We start from the raw sequence: 19,217 nt of genomic DNA on the forward strand, positions 1-19,217 counted from the left end.
CACCCCCCTCCAGCCGTTATAAACTAAAAGAGCCACCTTGTGCAGCAGTAATGCTGCAGTCTAACAAGGTGGCTCTTTTAGTTTTTGATTCATTTATTACCTCAAAAAAGCGTTTTAAAAATTGGCCACACATACCAGATATTGTACCTGGAGGCGGTCCGAAGCGTCCTGTATGAAGCTCCCAACTGCCGTCACTCTTCTCTTCAGGGGCGATGGTACCCGCCCCCTGAGCGCTGTTATCTTCTGAAATCCGGCACCTGCGCTGTGCGTGCCTGCCTGGGGCCTGCGCAGTGTTCATTGTCAGTGCGGCCACACTGTTGCTGAATCCCCCGCCCCGCACTGTTATTCATTATGCACAGTGCGGGGCTGGGGTTCCTGGGAAGGCGGGGGAGCGTCGGAGCTGGGGAGCGTCTAAACACGCAGTGCGCATGCAGGGCATTTTTCCTATTGGTTCATTTTGGTCACTGTGATAGGGTCTATCACAGTGATCAAAATAAATAAAGTTTTTTTTTTTATTTACTATTTTATCACCCCCTTGGTTAGGGAAAAATAATAAAATAAAGTATTTCCATTTTCCCATTACAGTTAAGAGTTGGGGTTAGGGGTGTGTTGGGGTTTAAGGGCATAAAAATTAAAAGTTTGAAAGTTGCAAAATTTTAAATACTTTCGCCATATTTCGATTTTATTTTCATAAATAAACACAAGTAATATGAAAGAAATTTTACCACTAACATGAAATACAATATGTCATGTAAAAGCAGTCTCTGAATCCGCGGGATCCGTTAAAGTGTCCCAGAGTTATAACCTGACAGTGGTCAGAATTGTTAAAATTGGCCTGGTCATTAAGTAGCAATTTGGCTCTGTCACTAAGGGTTTTTTTTTTCCTTACCCCACTCCTGGTTTTGGCTTACAAATACTGAAGCAGAAAACTCAATATGTGAACATGGCTTAAGTATTCAACATTCCAAAGGATAAAATCCTTGCAGTTTATTTATCCATCCATGAAAAACACTGATTGTAAAAACGGACACATGGATCACACTGATACCGATAATACATATGTTTTTTCCAAGTACGTGTTTAAACAGACATGTGAATGAGGCTTAATAAAGTTTCTTAGGGCTTGATCACACCGCTGTGTACATAAAACGAGTACTATCTATTCATCATTTTTGTTCCCTCCACTGACAATTTGTCAGTGAAGAGAAAAATAAAAAAAATCGCAGCATGTGATGGTCTGAAATCGCATGCTACTCTCCTATTCAAGTCTATGGGAATGTAGAGAACATTGGACTGTAATCGCATGACATCTGAGTGCAGTCCGATTTTAGGATGATCTAGAATGGCTTGCCTTTTTTGCTGCTGCTTTTGCTCATGTGCAGTCTGTGATCTATTAATATAACTAAGTCTCTTTCACACATGCTGTTGCTTAGTTCTATTCCTCCTATTAGGTAGATGTCTTTCTGCTTTTCTTGCCCAGATGTAGAATCTTGCATTTCTCCCTGTTAAATACAATTCTATTAGTCACTTCTCATTGTTCAAGCTTATCTAGATCCTTCTGAATCCTTTCTCTTCTCTAGTGTTGGCTATCAGGGATGAGCGGGCCCACAGAAGCTCGGGTTTGACCAAACTTTAGTCTAAAGTTTTTTGTTTGTTTTTTTTTTTTTTTTTTTGCTCAGGCACCAGAACTCTACCTGAACTTTAACTGGGACCAGAACTTTGGTTTGGTAAAATTCATTCTCTGTGACACTCTAACATACTTCTGGGAGAAGTCTGTTCGGTCCCGGACAGTACAAACCCTGAACTTTAGGGTGTGTCCACGGTCAGTAAACGCTGCTTGTTTGACACTGCGCAGAGCTGCAGCGTCAAACACGCAGCGTCCAGATGTTCCAGCATAGTGAAGGGGATTTTTTGAAATCCTGTGTCCACTATGCGTGGAAACCCGCACGCGGCGGGCCTGCGACTCCGGACATGCTGCGCGTCTCTTCAGATCGCAGCATGTCCGTACACCTTGCGGGGACGCAGCGTCCCCGCAAGGCATAACACAGGGCCCTATGGGAGGGGGGCGATGATCCCGGATGTGTACAGTTAACACATCCGGCATCATTGCGTCCCAGAAGGGGGCGGGGCTTAGCGCCGAGCGGCTTCGCCGATACCGCCGGCCATCCTGAACGTGGACACGCAGCCTTAAAGTTCGGGTTCATACCTCTATTGGCTATCTCTCCTAGCTTTGCATTACCTGCAAATTTGATTAGTTTGCCTTTGGTTCCCTTATCAAGATCATTTATAAAAATAATGTTGAACACTGGGGCCAGAACAGAGCCTTGTGGTACCCCACTTGAAACACTCTTGTGTGTTCAACCATTTATTATTACCACTCAGTGAGTAGATCACTGAGCCAGTTATGAATCCACCAAACCATAGCCTTGTCAATACCATACTTGATCTTTTTTTTTTTTTTCAATAGGGATAGTATGGGATACTTTATCAAATACTTTGCTGAAGATCACTGGCCTGTAATTTCCTAGCTCCATCTTCTTTCCTGTTTTGAAGATGGGGACAACATTTGCCCTTCACCAATCTTCTGTTTTTTTTTTACAATTTTCTCTTTCAGTACCCTAGAACCTGGCTCTCTTCTGTAAACAATGTAAGCTTGCTCCCCAGTAAGGCTTCTTTCACACTAGCGTCGGGCTCGGCCCGTCGCCATGCGTCGGGCCGAGGTCCCCGACGCTAGCGTTGTCCCCGCCGCACAACGGGGGCAGCGGATGCATTTTTCCAGCGCATCCGCTGCCCCATTGTGAGGTGCGGGGAGGTGGGGGCGGAGTTCCGGCGGAGTTCCGGCCGCGCATGCGCAGTCGGAAAAAGCGGACCGTCGGGAGCAAAAAACGTTACATGTAACGTTTTTTGCTCCCGACGGTCCGCCACAGCACGGCGCAACCGTCGCAGGACGGTTGCGACGTGTGTCATTGCATCGCAAATGCGTCGCTAATGTTAGTCAATGCAGAAAAAACGCATCCTGCAAACACTTTTGCAGGATGCGTTTTTTTGGCAAAATGACGCATTTGCAACGTAATGCAGTTAACGCTAGTGTGAAAGTAGCCTAAGAGCCACGGTATAGGGTATATCCGGGACTTCATAAATAAACAAATTCCGCTGCATCTGCTGACATGATAGGGTGTGAGTTCCTACATCATTCTAACTGACAGCCGACTCCCTCGGTTAGGTAGCAGGGATCCAGAAGTCAATCAGAATGACATGACGTTGGCAGAGGCTTCTGAATCCCGGGCACGAGTGGTCTGTGACCACTCTGTACCTGGGAAAGAACATGCAGGTAAGTTGCAATTACAGTAGCTGTCTGTTAGTGCTTGGGTACATTTTTTATTTATTTTTTTAAGTCCAAATACCCCCTTAAGTCTGTCTCTTACTGGGGGACAAATGATGGTCTTTGTCAGTCAAAACCCAGCTCCGGCAGGTGGGAGAGGTTTAACCTTGTGACTCCTTTAGCTTAATATGTGTTGACCTGAGGTGAACACATTTAATAATGACATTTTGAAATCCAAAAGAGCAGACTTTTTGATGAAAGGAATCCAGATAATCAAAAGGGGCCACAATGCAAATCATTAATCCATACACAGGCTCTGTGAGAGCTAAGGCCCCATTCAGACAGTTTAAGGCTACGTGCACACGTTCCAGAATTCTTGCAGAAAATTCCTGAGAAAAACCTGAAATTTTCTGCAAGAAATCTGCATGCGTTTTTTGCGTGTTTTTGATGCGTTTTTTTCCGGACATTTCCCAATGCATTTTATAGTGGGAAATCCGCAAAAAAACGCAAAATTAATGAACATGCTGTGTTTTTTACCGCGATGCGTTTTTTTCGCAGAAAAAAATGCATCATGTGCACAAAACATGCGGAATTCATTCTAAATGATGGGATACATATTGTATGCTTTTTTTTTTTTTTTTTGCGGTTTTATAGCATTTTTATCGGGAAAAAACCACGAAAAATCAGCAATGTGTGCACACAGCCTTACAATCCCAAGGTCCAGCTGCAAGTCGTGAATGTGTGTATTAAAAATATATATATTTGTTTTAAATTGTTGTTTTTAAGGGCTATTTATCACCTGTGCACAGGACCATCTTATAGAGCTGCCTTACAAGTGCATGAGGCATCTGTTGTACAACTTGTACGACTTGCATTTCATACAGAGTTATTTTCTTTGAGATATTATCGAGATATGACCTGTGCATTGGTCTCTGGTAACCTGGACTGTAGAGGAGACTTTCTTCTCTATCTGCAGCATATGCTATGGTCAGTACAGTAGTTTTTCTTTGACCTGTCAATGTGATGTGGAGCTTCATCGAAACAATCTGTAGATCATTTGAACTGCATGTATTAATGAGTTGTGCAGTGTATTGTGGTAGTCCCCATATTATATTGTAATTTTTCTTCCAGTTAACCTTCAAAGGTATTCCTCGACGAGATGAAAAGAAGAAAAAGAAAAAAATGGCTGTTCTTGAACCTGTGGAAACACATCCTTTACAGAGCAGGTAATGAGATATACAGAGTTTAAAAACTAAATACAGCCTTGGATATCTGTTAGGGGAAGTAAAGCATTATTTTAGAGGGAGGGTAGGGGGATGGTCTTGACCATTTTCATAATAAACATGAAATTAGAAGAATTATTTAGCAGCCTATGGTGTAAACATTAGAGCAAGGTACCTTATTTTAATGGGCGAACCACCCTTCATGAGCTAGCTGTCTCACTGGCAGACCCAGCATGTTCATGCTTTTAAAACAAATGGTTGGGGTGCATTTCCATGTACCAGTCAGATTTATATACTTTTATTCAGTCGCCATGACAGCACTAACGAGAGAAGGGATCCGCCCTTCAGGGACAGGAAAACTACAGAGATAAAAGGGCGGCACCTCTCTCCCACATCAGTTGGTTTCCTGTCCCTGACAGGGGACCCTACTGACATACCTTATGAAGAAAGGTGAAGATAGAAGATTTTTGCCCAGACCCGACAGACCGGTCCAGGAAGCGGGAGGGCCCCTTCCTCGGTGCTGATCGGAGTTCTGGAGGTGCCACACCAGAGGGCTGTGGGGGTAGGCAGTAGCAGGAAGAAGCAGCCTTCAAGGGGAGTGCTGTCTTGAGGTGTCCCATCGCCGCAGGTACAGGTGAGTGTAGTGTGGAGGCCCTGTCTTCCGGGACTGTGCAGGGTGCTGGCGTCTCTTTTCTGGCCAAGAGCCGGGTGTCTGTTGCGGGTGCGTTCCGGGCACAGCGAAGCGCATCGGATGTGATGTACGGGAGGGGCACAGCAAAGTACTGCAGTGCGCAGGCGCTGGGCCTCTGACCTTTCCGGCGCCTGCACACTGCAGTACTTTGCTCTGCCCTCAACAGGGCAGACAAAGTACGCCTGTGCCGGCGCCGCGGTGTGAAGACCAGAAGAGGATGTCATGGAATGAAGATGGGAGGCGCTGTACCGGACCTGAGACACCCATCATACTGGGACCGCCCCTGGGTGAGTATAATCTAACGTCTTTCAGGTAACATCGGCGGCTTATCTACAGCATTACAGAATGCTGTAGATAAGCCCCTGATGACGGTGAGCTTACCTCACCATCGATTTTTGGGGGTGACAGGTTCCCTTTAAAAGGAAATATCCTTTTGAGGAGGCGGCATCTTCAGCATGGGATAAAGCCCCAAAACTCGATGCGGCCATAGCCAAAGCTTCCAAGAAATCCTCTCTACCATTTGAGTATTTGGGAACTGTAAAGGACCCTCTGGACAGGAGAGCTGATGTGTTCCTTAAAGGGGCTTGGGAAACATCAGCAGGAGCTCTCAGGCCGTCAATTGCAGCCAACTGTACGGCACGGTCTATGATGGTGTGGCTGGATAGTTTAGAGGATCAGCTTAAAAACAAGACTCTGAGAAATGAGATTTTATCCTCTTTCTATGGTTCAAGGAGCGGCAGCTTACCTTGCCGATGCATCTGCAGATTCGGTGAAGCTGGCGGCCAGATCAGCGACCCTTACTAATGCTGCTCGTAGAGCCATATGGCTAAAATGTTGGCCAGGCGACATGCAGGCCAGATCAAAACTGTGCAGTATTCCGTGTGATGGGGCGCATTTGTTCGGGTCGGTTCTAGATGAACTATTGGACTTAAACTTGGTACTTACAGTTTTAACTAAACCCCCCTTTGAGCCTATTGATTCTGCTCCTATAAAGATCCTGTCTTTTAAAACAGCTTTTTTAGTTGCTCTTACATCAGCAAGAAGAGTTAGTGACTTACAAGCCCTCTCTAGACAGCCTCCATACATCCAGTTTAGAGATGATAGAGTAGTATTAAGAACAGATCCTCTTTACCTTCCTAAGGCCGGTTTCACATTAGCATTTGGAGGAGCTGCGGACTTCCTCTGTGAAGCCCCGCCCTTGGCCACACCTCCGCTGCTAGCTCCGCCTACTTCTGCATGCGGCCTGCGTACCTATCTTTAACGTTAGGTACACAGGTCATGCGGCTGTATGCGGGTGCTTCCGCATGCATCATTTTGACGATGCGGCGACCAGCGTAGGACGCCGCTTGTAGCAATTTCTTTTTTTTTTTTTCTCCGCATCGTCAAAACGACGCATGCAGAATCACCCGCATACAGCCGCACGACCTGCGTACCTAATGTTAGATGGGTACGCAGGCCGCATGCAGAAGTAGGCGGAGGTGTGGCCGAGGGCGGGGCTTCATGGAAGAATTCCGCAGCTCCAAATGCTAGTGTGAAACTAGCCTAAGGTAGCATCAAAGTTCCACAGACTTCAGGAAAAAAATCTCTCCACTTTTTGTCCTAATTCTAAAAATCAAAAAGAACTCAAACTCCATTCATAAGATGTTTACTCAGGTATATAACTTCAACAGACCCTTGGAAAAAAGATGATTCTTTGTTCATATCCTTCCAGGGAGTCAGGAAAGGGTTTAGGGTGTCCAAAAACACCTTAGGTAGATGGATTAGGGAAGAGATATCTTTGGCTTATTCAGCAGGTGGCCTAGAAGTCTCGGAAGGTATAAGAGCTCATTCCACTCGGGCCATGGCGACATCCTGGGCGGAAAGGTTGCAGGTGTCGATTGAGGATATATGTAAGGCGGCCACATGGTCATCTCCATCTACTTTCTTTAAGCATTGTAGATTAGATCTGGGTGGCTCCTCCGATCTCACATTTGGTAGAAGGGTGCTGGAAGCAGTAGTCCCTCCCTAAGACTCTTTTCTCTGTAAATCTCTCGTTAGTGCTATCATGGCGACTGAATAAATACTCAAGCTACTTACTGGTAGCGGTGTTTTTCAGGAGCCCATGACAGCACTCCTATATTCCCTCCGTTTATACTGGTTTGGCTTATCACCACTTGTTTATATAAATTTTTAAGTTTAAACACAGGGTAAACTGTATAGATTGTTTATGTGCTACTAAAGGCCCCGTCACACTTAGCGACGCTAAAGCGATCCCGACAACGATACGACCTGTCAGGGATCGTTGCTGCATCGCTATGTGGTCACTGGTGAGATGTCAAACAGTGAGATCTTCCCAACGACGCAGCAGCGACCTGTACAACAATGTCACATGGCAGCTATTATGACGATTCAGAGGGACGTCCTGTGTGACGAGGTCGTTGGTAAGGTGTCAAACACAGCGATGTGTGCTACCGAGCGGGACCTCAACGATCAAAAAAAGGTCCAGGCCATTCCGACACGACCAGCGATCTCACAGCAGGGGCCTGGTCGCTGCTACGTGTCAAACATAGCGAGATCGCTACTGAGGTCGCTGTTGCGTCACAACTTGTGACTCAGCAGCGATCTCGCTAGCGACCTCGCTTAGTGTGACGGGGGCTTAAGGCCAGTCTCACTTCCAGATAATTCCGGTACCGGAAAAATCTGTACCGGAGTTGTCCGTGTGCTCACGTGGCACACGTGCGGCAGCCGTGTGCCGACTGGGTACCACACTGACCGTGCAGGAGACAGCGCTAGAGATAAGCGCTGTCCCCTGCATCTGGTGCTGAAGCCGGAATTCACCTCCTATGGGAGGTGGAGCCGCATATTCATCACTGTAATGAGCGGCACCACGTGACCGCTCATACAGGACAAGCTGCGGCACTGAGAGGAAGCATCGAGGGAGCCGGGTGAGTATTTTATTTCCAGCGGGCGGGCGCACAGGGGGTGGGAGGGGGGGTGACAAGGATCTTTATTTTAAACACAAAAAAAATAAAAACAATAATTTTTCATTCCTTCTCTCCAGCGAATGCTGCTGGAGAGAAGAAATGAATGGCGGCTTCAGCACCACAAGCTGGGGGGACAGCGCTTACTGTAGCGCTGTCTCCTGCACGGCACACGGACAGCATCCGTGTGCGGTACTTGTTTTACACGGACCCATTGACTTTAATGGGTCCGTATGATACGTGCGCTCCCACGAACACTGACATGTCTCCGTGTTTTTCAAACAGACACACGGTCCGTGAAAACACGCTGACATGTGCAGAGACACATTGATTTTAATGTGTCTACGTGAGTCAGTGTCTCCGGTACGTGAGAAAACTGTCACCACACGTACCGGAGCCACTGACGTGTGAAACCGGCCTCAGGAGGTCCTTTCATACTCTGTAATCCAACGGACGCGGGAGAGAGGTGCCACCCTTTTATCTGTTTATTTCCTGTCCCTGAAGGGTGGATCCCCTCTCTCGTTAGTGCTGTCATGGGCTCCTGAAAAACACCGCTACCGGTAAGTAGCTTGAGAATTTTTTTTTTGTTTTGTTTAACAAACTACACCTGCAATGATCAGCTTCTGATTCAAAAGGGGTAGTCTGTTGTGAAACGACCCTTTTTAGGGTACATTATGATAGAATACCTTTACTGCGGACTTCCTTCAGTAGGTGCTGGGAAGTGGAGACAAGGGTGAAATTCACATTGACATCATAAACCGGCACTCCACGGATCTCCAACCGGCAGCTCTAGTCAATTCACAAATTAGTTTTCTGTACAGAATGATGCTCTTCTAGCCATGGCCGGCTCCAGATTTTCGAGGGCCGCGGGTGAAAGTCTCAGTTGGCCTTCCCCTTTAACACATACCACGATTCATGATGCCCAGATACAGCAGAGAAATATAGGTATAGTACAATGCCAGATTTCACTTCTTACATGAGTGATAGCTATTGTAAATTCTGCAATACCATACAGCAGAGGGGCTTTATATAAGTCAACCCCCTATATGCCAATTTTTGTGACCTACTCACTCTTCCTCAGTTACCAGTAGGCATTTTATTGTTAGCTGAACTTGCTGCAAAGAAAAAACTGCATACATTGACAATTTTTTTTAATGGAAAACTTTTTAAAGTAAGTATTAACGTAGAACATTTGTAAAAGTGAAAAATCGGCAGCATACAGCACAGTCCACACAGCATCCCGCACCCACAGTGTCAGAGGCAGAGCAGGAAATGATGGGAGAGGGAACGTTGTCTGACGTTCTCTTCTCCATCATTGCTTTGAACTGTAGCGGCAGACGCCGGTACAGGTCAAAGCAGTGGGGGAGTTGGTGCTGGTGGCAGGCGGGCCCCCCTCCTCACAGGGGCCCCATAGCGGCTGCGTGATGTGCCACTAGCTGAGGGCCGCTGGGGGAGCAGGGGCCCTAGGTAGCTGCCTGCCCCTAATGCCGGCCCTGCCTGCAGGGGCCCCCCGGAGCCTCAGTGTACTGTATCGTGAATGGGCCCCCCATCTCGCCAGGGTGCTGGCACTTGCCCGGGTGCTGATGCCGGTCCTGCTTCTACCAATGGTGTCTGCTTATTCTGGAAGTGAAAGCTTCTTTATACTACTGTTGGATGCAAAAGGCAACAATTTTAGAATTATTTTATTTCTTCCCCACTGCCAACTCATCTTCTTTCAGATATCTCTCATCTCATCTAGGCCAACCACAATCGGTTACATGTGGCCTACCATGGCGTAGCACAAGTCCACGCACCCAGCCAGGACCTCTACCTTATGTAATTTGCGTAAGAGGAGTACCTCGCCCATGGCTACCGCCCCATGTTGCATTGCTTCTCTGTAACAATGGAAATGTTAAAAGTTTAGAGTCTTTGTCCGTGTAAGCTTTCTGAATGTGGATATTGCTACACCAGTTCCCTTACCTCACCTCATCCTCCCAGCTGTGGAATTCATTCTTTACAAGGGTGGGAACTTTTACAAATAAAACAAACTGAGATGATATAATTCAGTTTAGACTTCAGCTAGTAAGATATAACTTTGCTTTGAAGACTAAAACATATTAGTTTGTGCCAAAGGATGCAGCTGTTATTTCATGATGTTTCCATTCACAATCTCATTGTAACGCTCACGCCGAGACTGGTTGGCATGGGCGTCTGGGGGATGTGGCCCCACTGGACCACAGACCAGACTTCCCTGGAAGGGGCGTAACTACGTAGCTTCCTAGGTGTTCGCTGGAGCCTCCGGTGAGGTCAGACTTGTGCAATAGGTAGCTACCAGGTACCACTCCAGGGTGGAGTCTGACTGTGGAGGCTGATCCTACCGGGAACTAGACGCAGGCAGGCACGGCTGTGACACTGGCTAACGGACGGGTACGGCAGAGGCCCTGACGGGCAGACTGGCTTGACGGAGATACAGGCAGACGGACAGGGCTGGCACTCTGGCGGACAGGGCTGGCACTCTGGTAGGAACTGGTATACAGGCGGGTGTATGGAAACAGGTAAGAACCTGTTCAGACTGGTGAATATAAAGAAACAGGTAGAGATCTGTACGGCAAGTTGCTGAACAGAGGTAGAGCAAGAGCGGATACAAAGCAGAACCACAGGAGGCAGAGTAAGAGCAGGAGGTGGAGCTAAGAGTAGAGAAGGCAGAGGCAGAGCGGAGATGCAGGAGGCGGAGCCAAGAGCCAGAACCGCAGGAGGCAAAGCCAGTAGCCAGAGGGTGCAGAGCCACAGGTTGTGGCGAGCAAAGCTGAAAGGCACAGAACCACAGGTAGTGGCGAACAGATCAGAGAGGTAATGCAGAGGTAAACACAGCAGAGTGAGAATGGTAAACCAACAAAGGAACAGGAACGGACATAGACCAGAGTTCAGACACAGAAGTGACGGAACTGTTATAGAAGGGTTAATAGTTTGCCTTTAACTGCCTTGCCTTTAAGTGCCTTTTACCTTTAAGTGTTAGAATTACTAGAATCTGTTGACGCAGTAGTCTGATGGTCTCCCCTTCAAGGAGACTATACTTCTTATCATGTATGTTCTCAATAGTCAGTTACAATATGTTCTGAGTTATGGTAAATAGAATGTGACCCTGGGTGATGGTGGGGGCTACATGAGTTACATTGAAATGCATGCTGTGTAAATGGTATAAAGCATTGCCTTGGTTTTAATATGTCAGATAAAAGTGACTTGCTCACGGGATACGTGTGAGGTGTCTTTTGTCTCCAAGCGCTTGTCAACTAAGGGCGTAAATCCACAATTAGGTCTCACTGGTGATCTGTCAGCTGACATTTGGGTCAGAATGAAAACAGCTACGACAGAACAGATAAAGGCCTGCGTATTGCAGCCCTCAGAGACAGGAAACACACAACCTGGGAGCTCAGTAGCAAATGCTAACTGAGGGAAATGGTTTGGTCAGGCATCCTCCAATGGGTGAGGATGCCTTAAAGGGAATCTGTCACCCCGTTTTTTGAAGATGAGCTAAAAATAGCGTTAAATAGGGGCAGAGCTGGGCGTTACATTAGTGTCTTTGTGTGCCTTTATTACCCACCTATGCTGCCGAAATACCTTTGTAAAGTCGCCGTTTTCTGCTGTCACTCACGCTGGTCTGGTCTCTGCTGTCACTCACGCTGGTCTGGTCCTATGGGCGTGGTGACAGCGCTGTTTCTCCCCCAGAATCATGCTCATCATTACGTTGGTGGCGTAGTGGTGTGCGCATGTCCAAAAGGCTAATCCACTGCCCAGGTGATGAAAAACAGCGCGATCTGCGCTATTCAGCCGTTTACCGGTGGGCGCGGCCATTTTCCTGAAGCCCCGGGCAGCAGAGCGCTCCATCTGCGCACGTGCGGCCACAGGAAAGATGGCCGCGCCCACCGGTAAACTGCTGAATAGCGCAGATCGCGCTGTTTTTCATCACCTGGGCAGTGGATTAGCCTTTTGGACATGCGCACACCACTACGCCACCAACGTAATGATGAGCAGGATTCTGGGGGAGAAACAGCGCTGTCACCACGCCCATAGGACCAGACCAGCGTGAGTGACAGCAGAAAACGGCGACTTTACAAAGGTATTTCGGCAGCATAGGTGGGTAATAAAGGCACACAAAGACACTAATGTAACGCCCAGCTCTGCCCCTATTTAACGCTATTTTTAGCTCATCTTCAAAAAACGGGGTGACAGGTTCCCTTTAAGTATCAGAGGCCTCTAGGCTATTGGCCAGGGACACCATAGGGAGGTGCACACAGTCTCGATAAGAATCCGGAGTTGCTGGCACCACCACCCCTATGCACACAGCCAGGAAGTGTACACAGAGTAAGCGACCATGGAGCACATGGCATGGAACCGGCAGCAGACAGATCTCACAGCATGGCACTGGGTGAGTGAGTTAATGTGACAGGCAGGTGGGGAACGGAAGGCCATGCAGTGATGCCGGCAGGGTTGTTACACCCATCAGTATTAATCTCTATTTTACCACTTCTCTAGATGGGCGCTCTGGTTCTTCAAAAACATGAAAAGCCAACCCTGGCAATGTAACCTACGCCTTGTTACAACATTCAACACCGTAGAAGATTTTTGGGCGTAAGTACAGTCCTTCTACTTTTACTCCCTAAAGTTGATTTTGGAAAATGGGCAGTAAAATAAAAGTAAACTTGTGTGGTGCCCCAGGGTCCTGGTTGTCACAGTAGCATTGCTTTCCTCACAGGGAGAGTGATGTTACGTTTGGAAGCAATGAAGGATATCTTTTCAGGTAACACACACACACACACACACACACACACACACACACACACACACACACACACACACACACACACACACACACACACACACACACACACACACACTTTTGATCCTATTTCTAGACTCCCCTGCATATGCATATATATTGTGGTTTGGCGGGAAATTTTGTAGGAGAAAGTGCCAGGAAGCAGACTGGAGCAGTCTGAGGCAGGAAGAACGTACGAAGGGGTCGTGTAGTCTGAAGTACTACAGCTCCTAAAGGAAAGAGACCTGCATTGTTCAGTGAGCGCACAGGAGAGTGACACCCGGGGGGAGGACAGCAGCAAGCAGACTGTCTCCCTGGCAAAGCCCAGATAACCGGTAGCTGGACCACCGAGGTTGTAAGGGACTCTAAGACTTACATCAGAGACCGGCAGGACAGCTGAACTGCAAGATGCCTGTCCACCACACAAACTTGAGACACAGTAGCACATAGAGCCCGGGACGTGCTAGAGTCCCTGTAAAAAGGCTCGAGTTACCTGTCATGCAGGTATTGTCCTATCCTATAAGGGGAACAGAGAGAACTGTGAGGACCTTATCTGAAGCCATAGGGACTACAACACCACTGTGCTAGAGGAAGGCTTTTAACTCCACCTGGTAAAGGGGACTCTGGATTCGCTTCCAAGCCGGCCGGACCCTGCCTGCCCTGTGATCTGGTGCCCTGGACTGTGGCTGTCTGAAGTCTTGAGTAAACCAGGTAAAGAGACTGCAAAACCTGTGTCCTCGCTCTTTACTGCGCCATTCACCATCTTCCATCTACACACCGGGAGCCCTGGGGATACACTTCACCTGTGGTAAGTTATACAATCTAGCTGCCATAACATCACCCCAGATGACCCCTTAAAGCAGCGTCGGTCCCCACTGACCGAATACCACAGGTGGCGTCACAAACATAAACTATATTCAAACTTCGCCTTTCACATGGGCGCCCAGGGCCATGGACCGGGTCGCCACCGTGACATCCCCCTTTGCGACCGGACCCGGTACCGGGTACCCCACAGCCCTGGCAGGCGACTCGCTTGTATTCATCAATTGTTTACTTCGTGGATGCCTTCTGTTTTTGAATTCATATCCGCAAGGAAGAATAAGGCTGTCAGCCAGTTCCCTGAACTGTGACCGAGAACTTTGATTATCTGTAAAGTTGTCATGTACTGCCCTCTCAGGTCCTGGATAAGATGTGCTCAGCCTTGAGCCTATGAATTTGGAGAAAGTTGTTTTTGCATTCTTAAAGTTTCTCTGGAAATCATGATGCTATTGGATCAAAGACAAAATGGTGAAAATTTCCTCCTTGTATATGAACTAGCTATTGCACCCGGATGGCGAGCATTTTTATTGGTACATTTTTAATTTTACAGCTTTTTTTCATATTTTTTATTTATTTTTCTTTTTGACATGGGGTTCCCCTGTATTTTTGATAAACAGCCAGGCAAAACTGACAGCTGCGGGCTGCAACCCTCCGCTGTCAACTGTAGCAAGGCTTGTTATCAATAATAGAGGGGTCCCCTCTCTGTATTTTTAATTATTTAAATAATAATAAAAAACCTGTGTGGGTACCCCAATTTTTGACAACCAGCCAAGCTAAATCAGACAGCTGGGGGCTGGTAAAGGGCCATGGATATTGCCTCCCAGCCTAAAATAAGCAGCTCACAGCCACCCAGAAAATTCACATCTATTAGATGCTCCAATTCTGGTACTTTGCCCAGCTCTTCCCACTTGCCCTGTAGCGGTGGCATGTTGAGTTCTTATTTGTGGGGTTGATATCACCTTTGTATTGTCAGGTGACATCAAGCCCATGGCTTATTAATGGAGAGTCGTCTATAAGACACCTATCCATTACTAATCCTAGAGTTGTATTGTAAATAAAGTCAGAGCCAGAATAAAGTCCTTTATTTAATATATAAAGCTGTGTGTGTGTGTCCAGGATTGGCATCTGCACCGTCGCAGCTACAGCCACAAAATTTTGCACAGTCACACATCTGGACCCCGAGAGCGTCATAGGCTATATTCTGAGGCGAAATTTTAACCCCGCACTTTCCAATTCACGAAACAACTTTGCCCCTATCTACATAATGGGGGGGGGGGGGGGGGGAAGTGAAAGGAAAAGTGTTGGAGGCAAATTGACAGCTGCCAGATGTGAACAAGGGGGACTTAAAGAGTGAGAGCGATGGCACCAAAGAGTATATACCGTACAGTTGCTAAGATGGGGCCCCGACATGGGATACTCACCGCACACGGGGATATGAACAAACACAAAATGCGCCACACACTACCACGTGCTTGAACACATATACCACCTTCAGCACACATTTCACCATACATACACCAACCTCACCACATAAAGTCGAAACACAAAAGTCACTGCTCAAAACTCGCCACGCGCAAAATTCGCCACATGCAAAACTTGCCACACGTGCAAAACCCACCTCATGGAAAACTCGCCACACGCAAAACTTGCACTCGCGGAAAAATTGCCACATGCACAAAAGTTGCAACACATGCAAAAGTTGCCTCACACAAAACTTGCACATACTCAAAATGCACCATGCAAAACTTGCTGCACACAACTTGCTACACTAACCTGTCACATGCAACTCGACACACAAAAAGTTGCTACACGCATGTCTCCACACAACTCGTCTCGCAAAAGTCGCTACATGCATGTCGCTACATGCAACTCAACACACACAATTTGACACATGAAACTCTCCCTAAAACACACAAGTCTGGTTTTATCCTTCAAAAATAAAAATCTGATTTAATAAGCAGACAAACTACAAGAGCAACAAATGTACCATATAGGAAATCCGGCAGCTGTCAGTCACATGACCTGTCTATTATGTGTATGTGTGAGCTAATATATACTGCCAGGGGGGAGGGCTTCCTGTTGGATGGGGATTTATCAGGCTGCCAAGTTAGCTTACAAATACTGAGGTAAAAATACTGACCAAATAATGTGTGAACGAGGGCTAATACAGGAGGAGATGACATACAGGTGTATATACAGGGGAGATGACACACAGGTATATACTATATAGAGGAGATGACATACAGGTATATACTATATAAAAGAGGAGATGACATACAGCAGGTATATACTATATACAGGGGAGATGACATACAGCAGGTATATACTATATACAGGAGATGACATACAGGTATATAGAGGAGATGACATACAGCAGGTATATACTATATACAGGGGAGATGACATGCAGGTATATACTATATACAGGAGATGACATACAGGTGTAAACTATATAAGGGAGATGACAAACATGTATATACTGAGGTGTGAGGTGAAAATGAGTTCTGAGGTGAAAAATGAGAGGAGTGAGGGACAATAGTGGAGTGATCGGAAAATGACAGATGTGAGGTCGAAATGACAAGTGTTGGGGGGGAATGAGAGAAGTGAGGGGGGAAAATGAGGTGTGAGTGGGAAAATGAGAGAAGTGAGGTGCTATAACTAACCACAGATATTTACTATGCCCAGGCAACGCCGGGCTCTTCTGCTAGTTTGAAATAAAAACATTTTTTTTCTTATTTAAAAATAACAAACCCTGATAAATGACTGTAACACTCATTCAATTGAAGCCATTGTATCCTATAATAAACCAAAAATAAAAAAGCAACCATATCCCTCATCTGTCCATCGTTCTGTCCCATGCCGTAATCCATGTCTGGGGGATGAAAAGTTTTCTGGACAGTGCCAAGATGCAACCATTCAGGTTGAGAACCACTGGTGAATGAGCTGCTGTGAGAACAGCATCAGTGACGAGCGGTGACGTCATCGAGGTTACCTCCGGTCACTGAGGCTGCATTCCCAGTCTGGCTGAACTGCGGTGACCTCGGCACCATGAGAAAGTCGGTGAACTGAGAAAGTCACGGACTTTCTCACAGTGCTGAGGTCACTGGTATGAAACTGCTTTGTGTAAGGCTGCCACTCACACGTTGTGACATGGATGCATTTTTTTTTTAAATTTATTTATTTTTTTTAACTGTGTATGGCTCAATGAAATGGCATCAGTGTGTTGAGAAGGGAAAAAAAACAGCACTAGAACATGTCATACAGATGTGTGAACGTAGCCTAAAAGTCCTACCCAGCTACAATATGGGTAACCCCCCCAGCTAGGACTCTGCGTACATTTAGTGTACAAACCTTCTGTAGGTGTGGATGATGCTGGAAGCTCTCTAGTTTCTACATAACACAATTTCTTAATTTGAACAGTGAAACAATAAATATAAAAATATATATATATATATATATATATATATATATATATATATATATATATATATATATATATATATATATATATATATATATATATATATATATATATATATTAATTATTGTCTAAGGGGTACTTTCGTCTGTCTGTCCTTAACTTCCGAGACGGTTATTCATTCGCTGATTGGTCTCGCCGGCTGCCTGTCATGGCTGCCGCGACCAATCAGCGACTGGCACAGCCTCCCTACTCCCCTGCAGTCAGTGCCTGCTCCATACTCCCCGCAGTCACGGCTCACACAGCTACATATGTCACAGGTTAAAAAATAAACATACTCCCCTTCCGATCCGAGGGCCCCTTGTAGTTGTAACATACTCACCATACTTGTAGTTCTGTCGCCTGTGCGCGGTACAGGCGGCAGCTTCCAGTCCCAGGGTGTGATGACGTCGCGGTCACATGACCGTGAAGTCATGGCAGGTCCTTCTGTCATACAATCCTTGCTACCGGAACTTGCCGCTTGCACAGAGCGGTTACCAGAGGGTGGCGAGCAACGGGAAAGGCGACGGAAGGTGACTATAATTTTTTATTTTTATTATTTTTAATATTAGATCCTTTTACTATTGATGCTGCATAGGCAGCCTCAATACTAAAAACTTGGTCACACAGGGTTAATAGCGGCGGTAACTGAGTGAGTTACCCGTGGCATAACGCGGTCCGTTACTGCTGGCATTAACCCTGTGTGAGCCGTGACTGCGGGGAGTATGGAGCGGGCACTGATTGCAGGGGAGTAGGGAGGGACTAATCGGACTGTGCCAGTCGCTGATTGGTCGCGGCAGCCATGACAGGCAGCTGGCGAGACCAATCAGCGAATGAATAACTGTTCCGGAAGTTAAGGACAGACAGACGGAAGTACCCCCTTAGAGAGATATATATATATATATTTTTTTTTTTTTTTTTTTTTTCCTGGAACCTTCTGAAGCAGATGTTTAAAATTGGATTCATCACTCAAATTGACTGATAGTAATAACTAAGGGAGGTGTTAATAAAATAATTCCCTAATATAAAATGTGAATATAAATTGCAGCGTAATGTTTAAAGGGTATTTCCTTACCATTTATTTTTTCTAAGGTTGTGAGCAGTTCTTAAAAGCTATATTTATTCTTCAATACTCTTGGCTCCAGACTGTAGCTAAGGAAGTTAAAAATTATGCACCCCTCTGCCTGACATTTATCAGATATGGGAATCATTACGTGTCTCTGTACTGCTTGGCAGACCCATGCTTTTCTGTAAGACCACTTATTTGAAGTCAAGAGACTTGGGCCACATGTTGAGTATTTGGTAAGTGGTGTCTACTAGTGATGAGCGAATATACTCATTACTCGAGATTTCTCAAGCATACTCGGGTGACCTCCGAGTATTTTTTTTGTTTTTGTTTTAGTGCTCGGAGATTGTTTTTACATCTGTTAGCCAGCTTAATTACATGTGGGGATTCCCTAGCAACCAGGCAACCCCCACATGTACTTATGCTGGCTAACAGATGTAAATCATTCAGCTGTGGCGCTAAAAACTAAATCTTCGAGCACTAAAAAATACTCGGACACCCAATCATGCTCGAGAAATCTCGAGTAACGAGTATATTCTCTCATCACTAGTGTCTACCCCCCCCACCTTCAGTATCTGGTCAGTATTTTACCTCCCAGTATTTGCAGCCAAAACCAGGAGTGGGTGATAGAAACATGTCACCACATCTGAATTTATTATACTTTTTTCCTCTGATTATTTTTTTTTTTTTTTTTTTTCCAATCCTGGTTTTGCCTTACAGATACCGAGGTAAAAAAACTCACCAAATAATCGACGTGTGCACATGGCCTTACAGTATATATTCTGATTTGACAAGCATTTAACCAATACCAAAAAACAAACAAAACCCTTCATGATTTTGAAGTCTTAGGCTGGAGTCACACTCAGCGTAAGACAATACGGTCC

The 19,217-nt window shown here is 46.1% G+C and overlaps 1 protein-coding gene across 4 annotated transcripts in view; it reads left to right on the plus strand.

Moving 5' to 3' along the window:
• Positions 1-19,217, plus strand: part of EIF4E1B (eukaryotic translation initiation factor 4E family member 1B) — a 94,496-nt gene that overhangs the window by 64,026 nt on the left and 11,253 nt on the right. For 2 of the 4 annotated variants that reach the window (XM_077261125.1, XM_077261124.1), the window contains exons 2-3: positions 4,454-4,548; positions 12,709-12,804. In XM_077261125.1, coding sequence (XP_077117240.1) covers positions 4,454-4,548; positions 12,709-12,804 — 191 coding nt within the window. The remainder of the gene's footprint in view (positions 1-4,453; positions 4,549-12,708; positions 12,805-19,217) is intronic. The other 2 variants (XM_077261127.1, XM_077261126.1) reach the window with 1 other exon arrangement.

Source organism: Ranitomeya variabilis, chromosome 5, assembly GCF_051348905.1.
Source record: "Ranitomeya variabilis isolate aRanVar5 chromosome 5, aRanVar5.hap1, whole genome shotgun sequence".
NCBI lineage: Eukaryota > Metazoa > Chordata > Amphibia > Anura > Dendrobatidae > Ranitomeya > Ranitomeya variabilis.